General features: G+C 46.1%; 1 protein-coding gene across 1 annotated transcript in view; it reads left to right on the top strand.

The window, feature by feature from the left end:
• The window catches only part of CRLF3 (cytokine receptor like factor 3), a 72,991-nt gene that overhangs the window by 48,260 nt on the left and 8,446 nt on the right, over positions 1-16,285 (top strand). Inside the window, exons 4-6 of the mRNA XM_030208394.1 lie at positions 3,874-4,051; positions 8,870-9,092; positions 13,611-13,743. Coding sequence (XP_030064254.1) covers positions 3,874-4,051; positions 8,870-9,092; positions 13,611-13,743 — 534 coding nt within the window. The remainder of the gene's footprint in view (positions 1-3,873; positions 4,052-8,869; positions 9,093-13,610; positions 13,744-16,285) is intronic.

Below are 16,285 nucleotides of genomic sequence, written 5' to 3'. Positions count from 1 at the left end.
GGAGCGCATTCTTACATTGAATTAGGAAGCGAGGGGCGGGCGAGAGTGGCCTAGTGGTTAGGGTGGTGGACTTTGGTCCTGGGGAACTGAGGACCTGAGTTCGATTCCCACTTCAGGCACAGGCAGCTCCTTGGGACTCTGGGCAAGTCACTTAACCCTCCATTGCCCCATGTAAGCCGCATTGAGCCTGCCATGAGTGGGAAAGCGCGGGGTACAAATGTAACAAAAATAAAATAGATACTATTGGAGATTCTACATGGAATGTTGCTATTCCACTAGCAACATTCCATGTAGAAGGCTGCGCAGGCCTCTGTTTCTGTGAGTCTGACGTCAGACTCACAGAAGCAGAAGCCTGCGCAGCCACATTGGTGATCTGCAAGGGCCGACTTCTACATGGAATGTTGCTAGTGGAATAGCAACATTCCATGTAGAATCTCCAATAGTAGCAACAGTGGAGGAGTGGCCTAGTGGTTAGGGTGGTGGACTTTGGTCCTGAGGAACTGAGTTTGATTCCCACTTCAGGCACAGGCAGCTCCTTGTGACTCTGGGCAAGTCACTTAACCCTCCATTGCCCCATGTAAGCCGCATTGAGCCTGCCATGAGTGGGAAAGCGCGGGGTACAAATGTAACAAAAAAAAAAAAAAAAAATCCGCCTCCGAGTGCACGTCGCTGGGAGCTGCGTCGGCTCCGCTGATTCCCTGCTCTCTGCCGCAGAACAGGAAGTAACCTGTTCCGGGGCAGAGGGCAGGGACCCAGTGGAGCCGACACCCCCCCCAGCGGCGTGCACCTGGGGTGGACCGCCCCACCGCCCCCCTTCCTATGCCACTGGTCCTGCTTCCAATGGTGGTCAATCCAGGCCACAAGTACCTGACAGAACACATTGATCAGTTCCATCACACTTCATATTCATCTCGAACAGTCATGGTTTTTATGTGAAAACATTATTTAAACAGTTTATTACTTGTGAAGTTCATAATACTCTAAGTGAGGAACAGTCTCTACAGCATCATAATATGAATCACTTATGCAATAAGAACGTAATTTTTATTTCAAACAGGAGTAGTCCATGTCGGTCCTCAAGGTCTGCAACCCAGTTGGGTTTTCAGGATTTCTCCCAATATATATGCATGAGGTCTATTTGCATACAGTGGAGGCAGTGCATGCAAATAGATCTCATTCATATTCATTGGGGAAATCCTGAAAACCCGACTGAGTTGTGAACCTCGAGGACATATTGAATACCCCTGATTTAAAATGCATCCTGCCCCATCCACAGTTTTTCATGTCTTTTTTTTGTTTGTTTTCAGACATTTTCCAGCTCATTTCACACATGCATTTTATTTATTTTTCACATCTTTTTATTGAAGGTTAAACATATAACATGAGAACTTTATATAACTGAAACCCTGTTTCCACTGTTACCCCCTCCCAACGTCTAAATAATACAAAATGGCTATACAATACACTTGAAAAAGCAGATCCAGTGTAGAGAGCTGCACGGCTTCCGTCCCCGCGGGAATCCCGCGGAACCCGCGGGATTCCCGCAGGGACGGAGGCAGTTCCTGCGGGGTTCCCGCGGGGATGGAAGCCGTTCTGCGGGGTTCCCGCGGGGACGGAGTCAGTTCCTGCGGGGTTCCCGCGGGGATGGAACCAGTTCTGTGGGCTTCCCGTGGAATTGTAAGCTCCACCTGCACCAGCCTCTCATCTACCGAATACCAATTTCTTTGAGTGCTGTCTCCTCCTCCTCCTCCTCCTCCTCTTCTTCCTTGCTTTAACAGCATAAATGTGGAAAGTCTTCCATTAAGGAGGTGGTAGAGTCACAAATGATGACGGAATTGAAAAAGGCATGGGATGAACACAGAGGATCTCTAATTAGAAAATGGAAGTTATATAAAAGCTAACCTTAAATGGCTGCATGTGTGTGGATGTGTCAAGTGACGCTTAGATGGGGACTCTGGCTGTGATGAACTAGAGCTGATACCTGGCAGACTTGTATGTTCTGTGTCTCATACATGGCAATCTGGTGTAGGATGGGCTGGAAAGGGCTTAGACAGCAACTTCAGTGGCTGGAACATGAGGACAGTGCTGGACAGACTTTTATGGTCTGTGTCCCACAAATGAGAACATGAATAGGCTGGAGTGGGCTTCGATGGCAACTCCAGCAGTTGGAACATAAGGATGGGGCCAGATAGACTTCTGTGGTCTTTGTTCCAGACACACGAAAGAAAGACCATAATCAAGTATATAATATCACACTCGTTGATTTAATGATGAATTGATCATGAGTGTGACTATTGGCAGAGTGGATGGACCGTTCAGGTCTATTTGCTGTCACTTACTATGTTACTATTAATCCTCTTTGCTACCAGTCTGGTGCACAGACCTCAGCTCTGACACAGGCACGAGAATCAGATGTCACCTGACCTACTGGCGCGTGCATGTGGCGACCTCTCAGCACAGAGTGCAAGTGAATTGGAGACAAGTCTTACATGTGCGCACCAGAGTGTTCCAACTTCCGTTCCTTCCTTGCCTACAGTGCTGTGGCTCAAATCCAGAGAGAGACTGAGGGAGCTGACTGGAACTTTCTTTTATGTACTATTAAATTCTTACGGGGATGGGTGGGGATGGGTTAAATTCTTGCGGGGACGGGTTGGGATGGTTTAAATTTTTGCGGGGATGGGTGGGGATGGGTAAGATTCCAGTGGGGACGGGCGGGGATGGGTAAGATTTCTGTCCCCGTGCAACTCTCTAATCCAGTGTCTAGATCCGTGATTCTGAGAACCCCAGACTACCCCCTTGCTAGATAAAGAATCCCCTCCCCCACCTGAGAAGCTAGGGAATGAGAATGTATATTAGTGGGTTACAGAAAACCTATTCAGCACCTGACTATGAGCTTTAAGGAGACCTCATCTGTAATTATGCTCCCCAAACAGCCAAGAATCTCTTTTGTCTTTTTGGAGTCGTATGAGCCCTATAGGATTCACAAACGTGAGCTCATGAAGCTTGTTTCTCTAATACCATACAGAGGGCAGATCAGTCAATAACCAATGATTGAGAATGCATTTCTTCCCCAGGACTTTCCCACAAACAATTTTTCACTAGGTGTTCACACTCCCATGGCAGCCACTGAACCAAATAATACCACCTCAAAGGTGACCCCAGGATGCCGGCCCAGAACAGTTTGGAGAAAGGTGAATGGAGCTTCCCAGAAGGTTTGAATTTTCCTATGTGGCCACAGACCACGAGGAAAGGAATTATCTTCCAGCTCACATTTCAGACGGGGGGGGAGACTCCGCACTCCCTACATACTAGGCTTGCTATGAAGTATTCGAAAATGGCATTCCTGCAAACTCTGCACTATGAATTAGTCTCGGAGTCCACAAAGGGCAGCTGACATGAGCACAACACGAGAAGGTCGTCCCGGATCCTGTTCCACTTCACCACCAGTCCCTGGAAATCCAAGCCCTGAGAGCGTCTAGTTAATTCCTTACGAAACCAGGAAATTGAGACCTGGCCTAATTCACACGTGCATTTTAATAAACAAATGTTTAAACTGCATGTTGGAACTTTTTAATGTGCTCTAATTGACTTACGGTACGTTAATTCATTAAGGTATGTTAACACGGCAAATGCACATATCCCTAAGTACCCAGCCTAGGAATTGGGCAAGTTTTTCTCTATTATTGTTTGCCCCGTCATTGCACATTCAGAAAATGCCCATGCTCCTGTCTTCTTTTTGTTTTAAATAAGCCTTTGATCGGATTTTGGAAAATACAGAAGTGAGTGTTCCTTATTGTAACACTTGGGCTTCAGCAGGCCTTTAGGAAGTTTGTATGTAGGTCAGAATGAACTTGCAGACCTGTGTCTTTTTAGTTTACCAGAAGTCCCTTCGCTGGTGGAAGTGCCTTGTCTGTCGGCACAGCTGGACGACTCTTTACTTACTGTTGTAAAAGATCGAATCCTCATCCATGGTACGATTGCATCTCAGCCGCCCGTGCAGATAGAGGAACTCGTGGAGAGGCCTGGAGGCATTCTGGTGCGCTGGTGTAAGGTTGGTACATCATAATTTTAATTTCTGGAGACTTTGATAATAAAAGGGAAGCCCTTTAAAACAAAACCAAACTTCTTATGCATACATTTTTCCCCTTGACGTTTTAAAGTGCCCTTTCTCCATTAAAGTCTAGTCTGTGTCAGTGACGTAGGTACGTGGGACCATGGGGACCTGGGCCCCCCCCAAATTTCCTCTGGGCCTCTGGTTTTGCTGGCAGGGGGGTCCCCAACCTCCACCAGCTGAAGCCTTTGTCCAGCACCAGTCTCCAGCGCTGCCGCATTGCCTACCCTGCTCTCTCTTCCCCTCACGTCCGTCACGCTTCTTTTAGTGAAACTAAGCTTGCTCGATTTCACTAAAAGGAGCGTGCAGGACGAGAACGTGAGGGGAAGAGAGAGCAGGACAGGCAATGCGGAAGCGCTGGAGACCGGTGCTGGACAAAGGCTTCAGCTGGTGGGGGCTGGGGACCCCCCGCCAGCTAAGGTATTTGTGGCAGCGGAGGGGGCTGGCAGCGAGGAGGCAGACCCTAATGTGCCCCCCCCCCCCCCAATGAATATTCTTCTAAACCACTCCCTTCACCTCTGTCCACAAATCCTAAGATTCCAAATTAAACCTTCCCCATCCAAAATAAATGTTTCCAAATGTTTGGCATCCAGGCTAATTTCCTCCTCTGATATGAGAACAAACATTTGCAGGAGAACTTAAAAACAAAACAAAACTGTAGAACAAGCATTCTTGTCTCAACAACATAACACTGTTTTCTTTTAAGTTAGCCTTTTGTATTTCAGTTACAAACAGTAGATTGTGTGATGCGTTTATTCCATGATCATTTCTAAATATTCAATGCATACAGTTAAGTGGTGCTTTTAATGTAAGGCTGGAAAACCACTATTTCAATCCCATTTATTTTATTTTTGTTACATTTCTACCCCGCGCTTTCCCACTCATGGCAGGCTCAATGCGGCTTACATGGGGCAATGGAGGGTTAAGTGACTTGCCCAGAGTCACAAGGAGCTGCCTGTGCCTGAAGTGGGAATTGAACTCAGTTCCCCAGGATCAAAGTCCACTGCACTAACCACTAGGCCACTCCTCCTCCACTGTTGCTACTATTGGAGATTCTACATGGAATGTTGCTACTATTGGAGATTCTACATGGAATGTTGCTATTCCACTAGCAACATTCCATGCAGAAGTCGGCCCTTGCAGATCACCAATGTGGCCGCGCAGGCTTCTGCTTCTGTGAGTCTGACGTCCTGCACGTATGTGCAGGACGTCAGACTCACAGAAACAGAAGCCTGCGCAGCCTTCTACATGGAATGTTGCTAGTGGAATAGCAACATTCCATGTAGAATCTCCAATAGTAGCAACATTCCATGTAGAATCTCCAATAGTATCTATTTTATTTTTGTTACATTTGTACCCTGCGCTTTCCCACTCATGGCAGGCTCAGTGCGGCTTACATGGGGCAATGGAGGGTTAAGTGACTTGCCCAGAGTCACAAGGAGCTGCCTGTGCCTGAAGTGGGAATCGAACTCAGTTCCTCAGTTCCCTAGGCCCAAAGTCCACCACCCTAACCACTAGGCCACTCCTCCACTCAATGATTGAAGTGCCGCTGTATTTCCCCGAGAGAGAGTCTGTCTATATTAATATTCTGCTGTACCTTTCAGTATAGTCCAGTGGTTCCCAAACCTGGTCCTGGAGGCACTCCAGCCAGTCAGGTTTTCAGTATACCCACAATGAATATTCATGAGCAAGATTTGCATGCACTGCCTCCTTCGTACAGATCTATCTCATGAATATTCATTGTGGATATACGGAAGTCCTGACTGGCTGGGGTGCCTCCAGGACCAGGTTTGGGAACCACTGGTATAGTCATTGAAATCAGCCCTATAATAGCTCTGAAGATGCTCTGTCTCTTCCTGATTCAGCATAGTAACATAGTAAATGTCGACAGATTTAAAAACCCGCACAGTCCATCCAACAGGTAGCCAGAGTTGTGTCTGGCACTTAGTGTGGCATAGCCAGGGATCATTTTGGGTGATAGCTGGGCCTTCCAAAACTTCCCTCCTCTCTAGGGTTACCATATTTTGTCCCCCCAAAAGGAGGACACATGCCCCGCCCCTATCACACACCTGCCCTACCCCCTTTCACTCACTCAGCCCCCGTCACATGTTTCCCTCCCCCCTCCCCTTACCTTACTACTGCCTTGGTGGTCTAGTGACCTCTTCGGGGCAGGAAAGAGCCCCCTCTTTCCTGCCCGGAGCACTGCCCTGCATGCTTCCTTCCTGTTGCTGATCTCGGCGCCGATTCAAAATGGCCGCCGAGAGTTGAAGTCTCGCGAGGTCACGTCAACTCTCGGCGGCCATTTTGAATCGGCGCCGAGATCAGCAACAGGAAGGAAGCATGCAGGGCAGTGCTCCGGGCAGGAAAGAGGGGGCTCTTTCCTGCCCCGAAGGCGGAAGAGGTCACTAGACCACCAGGGCGGTAGTAAGTAAGGGGAAGGGAGGCCAGCAATCTGCCTGTTTATCCGGATTTCTGGACAAACGGGCAGGCTGGCGGGACGGCCCGCCCACCAGCCTGCCCGTTTGTCCAGAAATCCGGACAAATGGGCAGATTGGCATAACCCGCCCGGTTGCCCGGACATGTCCGGGTAAATCCGGACATATGGTAACCCTACCCCTCTCCCTTTTCCTTTGTCCTGCATCTCTCTCTGCTTCTTCACCAAACCCGGATCTAGCATTAGCCCAGCGCCTCCCCCCCCCCCGGGTTAATCTTGCCTGTGTTGGCTTCGCAAGCTTCCCTCTGCAGCATCCAGGAAACAGGAAATGACATTAGCGAGGGCTGGACGCGGCAGAAGGAATCCCGCAGGGCTGACACAGGCAGTGGAGATGCTGAGGTAGATCAGAGAGGGCGGGGGGGGGGGGGGAGGAGGAGTTGACAGGCTACAGGAGAGGAATGGCCGATCCGGGGCTGAACTTTTTTGGGTGGGCTATTCTGGGTTGGCCTGAGTCAAGGATAGGCAGGTCTGTGCCCACTTATAGCTACGCCACTGGGTTTACACTTTTTCATGATTAAACGCTGGTATGTTTAAGATCTCTCTCTGCCAATTTTGGGGCACAGATCTAAAAGTCTGCCCGGCACCGGTCCCACTTTCCAACTACTGCTTAACTGTCCTGCATTCCAGGCTTCTGGGTTTGTTTGTTTTTTTGTATCCTCCCTGCCATGGAGGGGATTGGAATGGATGCCACCTTGATGCCATCCCTGAGGTGGTTGCACATTTGTCTTTTCTCTGGCTTTAATGTCCGAGATGCAGGAATGTGTATCCACAAGGGCAAAATCTGTTTCCCTTGTTGTATTTGTTTTGGCTAATTAAAAACTTGACTGCATTTGTCCTAACCTCACCTTAAGGTTGGAGCATAAGCATTTCCATAAAAAGTCAATCCCAAGGGCTGTTTTGACTACAGGGTACACTTTTTGGCATAATAGTACAGAAAGTGCCTGGACTGGAGGAGTGGCCTAGTGGTTAGGGTGGTGGACTTTGGTCCTGGGGAACCGAGGAACTGAGTTCAATTCCCACTTCAGGCACAGGCAGCTCCTTGTGACTCTGGGCAAGTCATTTAACCCTCCATTGCTCCATGTAAGCCGCATTGAGCCTGCCATGAGTGGGAAAGTGCAGGGTACAAATGTAACAAAAATAAAAAAAATAAATAAAAATCTAATGTGAAGTGGCTGACCTAGTGCTTATATCCTGCTGTACCTTTTATGTGGATAACTGAAGGCTTCCATTTGATCAACTGGACGTGCGCATTAAAACCTCATTTTGTGGTCGGTCTAACTCAAAAGGGATTCTGAACAGCAATTGGTCTTTTATAGGGTTAGATGTGTAATAATAGACTTTGGTGTTGCAGTGAACTGAAATTTTGTCCTTTAAATTAGAATACCCCCTTCCAAGAATATAAATGGCAAGAATTCATTAGTGCAGGGCTTCACAGACCTGGGTTGGTGACCCTATAATAAATTGTTCAGTATATGCCCAAGGAATATGCATGAGCCAGATTTGCATATATTATAGATTTATTCCTTGGGCATATCCTGAAAACTCAGCTGGCTATGAGAAGACTCCACATTAATCATTGTTACATTCTCTGTCTTGTTGATGGGACGAAATCATGAAGCTTTTTTACTCTCGCTGTTGGTGCAGTCTCAGGACAAAATGGTAATCACGCAAGGATTAATTTGGGTGCCTTCCATCATTTGTGGGTTTGTGTGCTCTGTAGGCTTAGACTAACTTGAAAAGGAAATATTTATTTGTTGCATTTGTATCCCAAATTTTCCCACCTTTTTTGCAGGCTCAATGTTGCTTACAGTACGCCGTAATGGCGATCGCCATTTCCGGATTGAGAAATACAAAGTGGTATTGCATTAAGTACATAGATGGTAAATTATAGATTAAATTAGATAATTCAGTTCATTTCGGCGTGAGAAATAAGGTGATAGTGTGTTAACGTTCGTTAGTGATAGAGTCAGGTATAGAGAGTTCGGTTTTGTCTAGTTCTGGAAGAGTTTCGTTGTCTGGAATTTAGGATGGATCATTGTGGTATGTCTTTTTGAACAGGTTGGTTTTTAGTAATGTTCGGGAGAGTGTTAGGTATCCTCCTTCCTCCTACCTTGCCACCCTGGGCTTCAACTTGCTTGCCCCAACCCTTGCAGTGGCTCTCTTTGCTGGTTTCTCCTTGTTAGCCAATAAAAGCACAGGGTTTTTTTTTTTTTTTTTTTTTTTGCTGACCTACTCAGATGTTCTTTGGATTTTGTTATTTTTAGGTTGATGACGACTTTGTACCTCAAGATTACCGCCTTCAATACCGTAAAAGCACTGCTGATCACTTTGAAGACGTGTACGTTGGCTCTGAAACAGAATTCCTCGTATTGCAGATTGACCCTCAAGTGGATTATCAATTTCGCGTGTGCGCCCGTGGAGATGGCCGGCAGGAGTGGAGCCCCTGGAGTGTTCCTCAGCTGGGACACACTACGTTGGTTCCTCATGGTACGTGCCAGGCTTTGGAAGCCAGTGCTTCCCTTGAATTCTACTACTACTAATAGCATTTATATAGCGCTACCAGACGCTCGCAGCGCTGTACATTTGACATAGAGAGACAGTCCCTGCTCAAAGAGCTTACAATCTAGGTAACACAAACAGACAAGACATTACGGGCAAGGAAATTACAGGGTAAAGAGGAACAGGGGAGGAGGGCAAATGAGTAGCGGTTAGGAACCAAAGGCAGTAGTGAAAAGGTGAGCTTTCAGCATAGATTTGAAGACAGGTAGAGATGGAGCTAGAAGTATGGGTTCGGGAAGACGGTTCCAGGCATAAGGTGCCACAAGATGAAAGGAACGAAGTCTGGAGTTAGCGGTGGAGGAGAAGGGGGACGACAAGAGAGATTTGTTCAGAGAGTGGAGTTAACGGGGAGGAATGTAGGGAGAGATGAGAGAGGAAGAGGTAGTGAGGGATCATAGAGTGGATGCATTTAAAGGTCAGTAAGAGGAGTTTGAACTGTTTACGGAAGCGGACAGGGAGCCAGTGAAGTGACTTGAGGAGTGGGCTAGTGTGGGCATAACGATTCTGGCGGAAAATAAAGTCGAGCTGCAGAATTCTGGACAGATTGGAGAGGAGAGAGATGGCTGAGCGGAAGACCAGTGAGAAGTAACAAGGGTGTGAATAAGGGTTTTGGTGGCGTGTTCAGAAAGGAAGGGGCGAAGTTTGCTAATGTTGAAGATAAAAGAAGCGACAGGTTTTGGCGATTTGTTGAATATGAGCAGAGAAGGAGAGAGAGGAGTCGAAGATGACTCCAAGGTTACGAGCCGAGGAGACAGGGAGGATATGAGAGCCATTAACAGAGATAGAGAATGGGGGAAGAGGGGAGGAGGGTTTAGGGGGAAAAATTCTGCCATGTTTTAAGAGCTGTGCCAATAACCAGCTTGGTTTGGTGCTTTAAAATCTGTGATATGTATGAGGTTTTAAGCTGCTGCCTTATACTACATGGCCTACAGTTTGTGAGAAAGGCCCCTATTTGTCACACTCTGTGAGATCTTGGGCAAGTAACTTACTACTACTACTACTATTTAACATTTCTAGAGCGCTACAAAGTGTACGCTTGATTTCCATACGCTGCTAGAATCCGGATTCCTGGTCAACATGTTCAAAACAAATTTGGGGTTAAACTATGGTGGGTATCCTGAAAACCTGACTGGCTGGGGTGCCTCCAGGACCAGGTTTGGGAACTACAAACAAACTACAAACTCAACAACACTAAAAAATTGTTGAAAGACAACAGGCCATTCCTGGCTTGTAGGTCTTTCAATTTTGCATGATCGACCATGCATGCTTGTAGGTTTACGCTGGTTCAGGTAGTGCTATGCTCTCTACAGTCTTTCATGGGTCAGCTAGGTAAAACTACACCTCCTCCCCTGCCCCCGCAGTTCTCGGTGTATTGGTAAGAAGGACTGGCTCCAGTGGCGTAGCAAGGGGGGGGATGGGCGGTCCGCCCCGGGTGTCAGCTCAGACGGGGGGGGGGGGGTGCTCCCTGCCAGCTCCCCCCCCCTCGGCGCATAGACACCCCCCACCCCCAGTGCCCACCCTCCTCCGTCCAACCAGCTCCCCCTACCTTTAAAAAAATATCTGAATCCTCGCGCCTGCACGTAAAAGAAATGTGCAGCGTCTCATCGGGCCTTCCATCGCTCTGTCTGTCCTGCCCTTGCGGAAATAGGAAGTTGCGTCAGCGGAGGGCGGGACAGACAGAGCGAGGGAAGGCCCGATGAGACACTGCACATTTCTTTTACGTGCAGGCGCGAGGATTCCGATATATTTTTTTTAAGGTAGAGGGAGCTGGTTGGACGGAGGAGGGTGGGCACTGGGGGGGGGTGTCGATGCACCGAGGGGGGAGGGGGTATGTCATCGTGCTGCACCCGGGGGGGGGGGGGGTGCAACGGTGCCCCGCCCCGGTTGGCAGCCCCCCTCGCTACGCCACTGACTGAAAACTGCAAAACTATAGCAAATATTTCAAGACAGAACAAGCAATCAGTAGAATTATAAATATTTCCTGGAAAGAAAATGACAAAATCCTATAATTAGTAGAATGCGTGGCAACTGCAGTGGCGCAGCTCCGGCTCACATTCCAGAAAATTTACTTCGCCACTTCCAAACAAGAATGAACAGGTGATGCAGACTTACATTCTTTGTGCCGAATGGTGTCTGCACAGTCCAGTTTCAGGGAAAGAAAAACCGTACACGGTCATTCTGTTGTGCAGAATCCCAACGGAGATAACGTAACAGAAAAAAAAACCCAAAGGTCCTGGAAGAGAGGCAATGAAATACTCGCTGTACCAGCAGAGGACTTTGGCGGATTCGAGGGGGTTGCCTCTCTGTTATCAGTGCTGTTGACAGGACTGAATCCCAGGCACAGTTTCTCTGATTGGCTGGAGCTGAGCTCACTGACTGTGCACTCCGGTCTTTTTCCAATGCAAGTAGTATTCCTGATGATGCCAGCTGGTAGGGGTGCATGAGATTACGGCAACAAAGTTTGCCGTAATCTAGTCCTGAGAAAATGCTTGCCCAGCCCTTATAACAAGAAACGATATGTCTTTATTCCCCTCACTGAACATTGAGAAAGCTGGAATGGTATGAGTTAATTACAATGATCTGCCATAGAGGCCATAAGTACTCTGGCTATCGATAGGCTGCCCCTGTCCTTCAGAAGGGTAAACTTTACCAGTGCTATATGAAGGTCTCCTTTTGCTTAGGCTTATGAATTCCTCCAGTTTCTTTTGAGCTTCAATAGGCACAGCCCAGTCTCATACACCCTGCCCCCCCCCCCCCACCACCACCAAAAGGGCTTCTCACCTGTTCAGAAATGGCTATGGTGCATTCTGAAAGCTTGACTCACTTTTAAGTGCTACAGAATGGGGTTTTCATGGTGTTCCTGGGGGGTGGAGGGAATGTAGGGGGTTTAGCAGTTTTTCATTCACAAAAACCTTTTGAGCTCTGTTTGTAATGTTGAACACTTGTATTGAAATTGTATGCTTAGAAGTTTCTATCAATAAAATTTAAAGCAAAAAAAAAATATATATGTATATAATTTAAACATAATAGCAAAACTCATGTTTGGACTTCAAAGTGTCAGCAGACCAACGTTACTGAAAAGCACGCCCAAAGCCCAAATACATTAAGGATACATTTAAACAGAGAACAAGGTTTTGTTGGGGTTCAAAGTGGAGTGGAGGAGTGGCCTAGTGGTTAGGGTGGTGGACTTTGGTCCTGGGGAACTGAGGAACTGAGTTCGATTCCCACTTCAGGCACAGGCAGCTCTTTGTGACTGTGGGCAAGTCACTTACACTTAACCCTCCATTGCCCCAGGTACAAAATAAGTACCTGAATATATGCAAACCGCTTTCAATGTAGTTACAAAAACCTCAGAAAGGCGGTATATCAAGTCCCATTTCCCTTTCCCTTTTTGAGATTCTACATGGAATGTTGCTATTCCACTAGCAACATTCCATGTAGAAGGCTGCGCAGGCTTCTGGTTCTGTGAGTCTGACGTCCTGCACGGCCACATTAGTGATCTGCAAGGGCCGACTTCTACATGGAATGTTGCTAGTGGAATAGCAACATTCCATGTAGAATCTCAAATAGTAGCAACAGTGGAGGAGTGGCCTAGTGGTTAGGGTGGTGGACTTTGGTCCTGGGGACATGAGTTCAGGCACAGGCAGCTCCTTGTGACTCTGGGCAAGTCACTTAACCCTCCATTGCCCCATGTAAGCCGCATTGAGCCTGCCATGAGTGGGAAAGCGCAGGGTACAAATGTAACAAAAATAAAATAGATACTATTGGAGATTCTACATGGAATGTTGCTACTACTGGAGATTCTACATGGAATGTTGCTATTCCACTAGCAACATTCCATGTAGAAGGCTGTGCAGGCTTCTGTTTCTGCAGAACGTCAGACTCGCTATTCCACTAGCAACATTCCATGTGGAAGGCTGCGCAGGCTTCTGTTTCTGTGAGTCTGAAGCCTGCGCGGCCACATTGGTGATGGGGGCATTGGAGTGGAGGAGTGGTCTAGTGGTTAGGGTGGTGGACTTTGGTCCTGGGGAACTGAGGAACTGAGTTTGATTCCCACTTCAGGCACAGGCAGCTCCTTGAGCCTGCCATGAGTGGGAAAGCGCGGGGTACAAATGTAGCAATAATAAAAAATAAGTTAGTTGAAATAGATGATTTGTATGTGTTTTGATGTGTATAAGACTATTCTTGTTCAGACAATTGTACCCCTATATCCTGCTCCCACATTGTCCGGTATTTAAGTTTCAAAGATTCTCCCCCTATCATTAGATTATACAATGTGGACATCAACTTTCTCCGAGTCGCTGCAAATTGAACAAATTCTTCAAAAAGGGGTGAGAGGGCCACACAAGTGGGGTGCTATCAATTTATCCTGTAACAGATGTTGCATCTGTAAATGTAAGTAAAAATCGGAGTGCGGTATGTCATATGTGTTTTTTTTTTTAATAGAATGGACAACTGGCTTGGAAGGGTACAGCCTGAGCAGCCGAAGAAATATCGCACTTCGAAATGACTCTCCCTACTGCGGTGTTCTCTACTCCAAAGCTCCCACATACTACTGTGGGCAGACCTTAACATTCAGGCAAGTACTCAAGGCATGACACATGCAGGATTCACACTCCAACTGCACATTCCTTGTTTCAGCGCACATAATAATATCATCCAGCCTCCTCCACCCATGCAAAGCTGTCTTTACTCATCTTGTCTTTTCTGTAGTTGTGATGTAGAATTAAGGTTGTGTTTTGGAGAGAGATGTGTAATCTGTCTGGTTTTAACAGTTGACACGTTGCTTTTTTTTTCTACCAGGGTATTCAGTTAGCTCCTGCGAGGGAGGAGCAATTGCAGTGGTGTGGTATTGATAAAGATTGTGTCAGTAGCACAGTATTTGGTGTTACATAAGTATTACCATACTGGGACAGACCGAAGGTCCATCAAGGTGGCCAATCCAGGTTACAAGTACCTGGCAAGATCCCAAAACAGTACAATACATTTTATGCTGCTTATCCTAGAAATAAGCAGTGGATTTTCCCCAAGTCTATTTTAAGAATGGCTTATGGACTTTTCGTTTAGGAAGCTGTCCAAACCTTTTTTTTTAAACCCCGCTAAGCTAACTGCTTTTACTACATTCTCTGGCAATGAATTCCAGAGTTTATGTTTAAACAATTTTTATTGAACATGCAATAAAACATTACAGCCATATTCTTTAGCAAGTTGTTCATCTTTCATTACAGCTACTCCCTCCTCCCCCTTATCCGAATTCCAGAGTTTAATTACATGTTGAGTGAAGAAATATTTTCTCCAATTTGTTTTAAATTTACTACTTTGTAGCTTCATTGCATGCCCCCTAGTCCTAGTATTTTTTTGAAAGAGTAAACAAGCGATTCATGTCTACCCATTCCACTCCACTCATTATTTTATAGACCTCTATCGAGAGCTCCCCTCAGCCGTATTTTCTCCAAGCTGAAAAGCCCTAGCTGCTTTAGCTTTTCCTCATAGGGAAGTTGTCCCATCCCCTTTATCATTTTCATCACCCTTCTCTGTACCTTTTCTAATTCCACTATATCTTTTTTGAGATGCGGTGACCAGAATTGCACACTATTTGAAGTGCTGTCGTACCACATTATAACATCCTCATTTTTGTTTTCCAGTCCTTTCCTAATAATACCTAACATTCTATTTGCTTTCTTAGCCGCCGCTGCACACTGCGCAGAGGGTTTCAATGTATCATCAACGATAACGCCTAGATCCCTTTCCTGGTCGGTGACTCCTAATGTGGAACCTTGAATGACGTAGCTATAATTTCTGTTCCTCTTTCCCACATGCATCACTTTTAACTTGCTCACATTAAACGTCGTATGCCTAGTCTCCCAAGGTCCTCTTGTAATTTTTCACAATTCTCTTGCGATTTAACAACTTTGATTAACTTTGTGTAGTCAGCAAATGTAATTACCTCACTAGTTATTCCCATCTCTATATCATTTATATATATATATGCTAAAAAAAACAGCAGTCCCAGCACAGACCCCTGGGGAACCCCATTATCAACACTTCTCCATTGAGAATACTGGCCATTTAACCCTACTCTCTGTTTTCTATCTTGTAACCAGTTTTTAATCCACAATAGAACACTACCTCCTATCCCATGACTCTCCAGTTTCCTTTGGAGTCTTTCATGCGGTACTTTGTCAAGTGCCTTTTGACAATCCAGATACATGGTATCGACCGGCTCACCTTTATCTACGTTTGTTCACCCCTTCAAAGTAATAGAATAGAGTGATGAGGCAAGATATCTCTTCACTAAATCCATTCTTTTGAATATGCTCTGTAATTTTGTTCTTTATAATAGTCTCTACCATTTTGCCTGGCCCCAACATCAGGCTCTATAATTTCCCGGATCACCTCTGGAACCTTTTTAAAAAATGGGCGATATATTGGCCGCCCTCCAATCTTCTGGTACCATGCTTGATTTTAAAGATAAATTACATATTATTAACAATAGTTCTGCAAGTTAATTTTTCAATTCTATCAGTACTCTGGGATGAATACCATCCGGTCCAGGCAATTTGCTACTCTTCAATTTGTTAAATTGCGCCATTACATCCTTCGGGTTTATAGAGATTTCATTTAGTTTCTCTGACTTGTCTGCTTTGAATACCATTTCTTGCACCGGTATCTCTCCCAAATCTTCCTCGGTGAAGACGGAAGCAAATAATTAATTTAATCTCTCCGCTATGGCTTTGTCTTCCCTGAGTGCCCCTTTTACCCCTTAGTCATCTAGCGGTACAACTAATTCTTTGCTGGCTTCTTGCATTTAAAATACTGAAAACATTTTTTTTGCTATGTGTGTTTGCCTCCAATGCAATCTTTTTTTTTTTTTTTTTCCCCCCAAAGGCCCTCTTCACCTTCCTTACTAGCGCTTTGCATTTGACTTGCCATTCCTTATGCTGTTTCTTATTGTTTTCAGTCAAATCTTTCTTCCATTTTCTGAAGGATTTTCTTTTAGCTCTAATAGCATCCTTCAACTCACCTTTTAACCATGCCAGCTATTGTTTGGTCATAAGTACATAAGTACATAAGTAATGCCATACTGGGAAAAGACTAAGGGTCCATCGAGCCCAGCATCT

This window comes from Microcaecilia unicolor, chromosome 6, assembly GCF_901765095.1.
Source record: "Microcaecilia unicolor chromosome 6, aMicUni1.1, whole genome shotgun sequence".
In the NCBI taxonomy this organism is placed as follows: Eukaryota; Metazoa; Chordata; class Amphibia; order Gymnophiona; family Siphonopidae; genus Microcaecilia; species Microcaecilia unicolor.
Note: the sequence above shows the minus strand (reverse complement) of the source record. Positions and strands in the feature narration are given on the sequence as shown.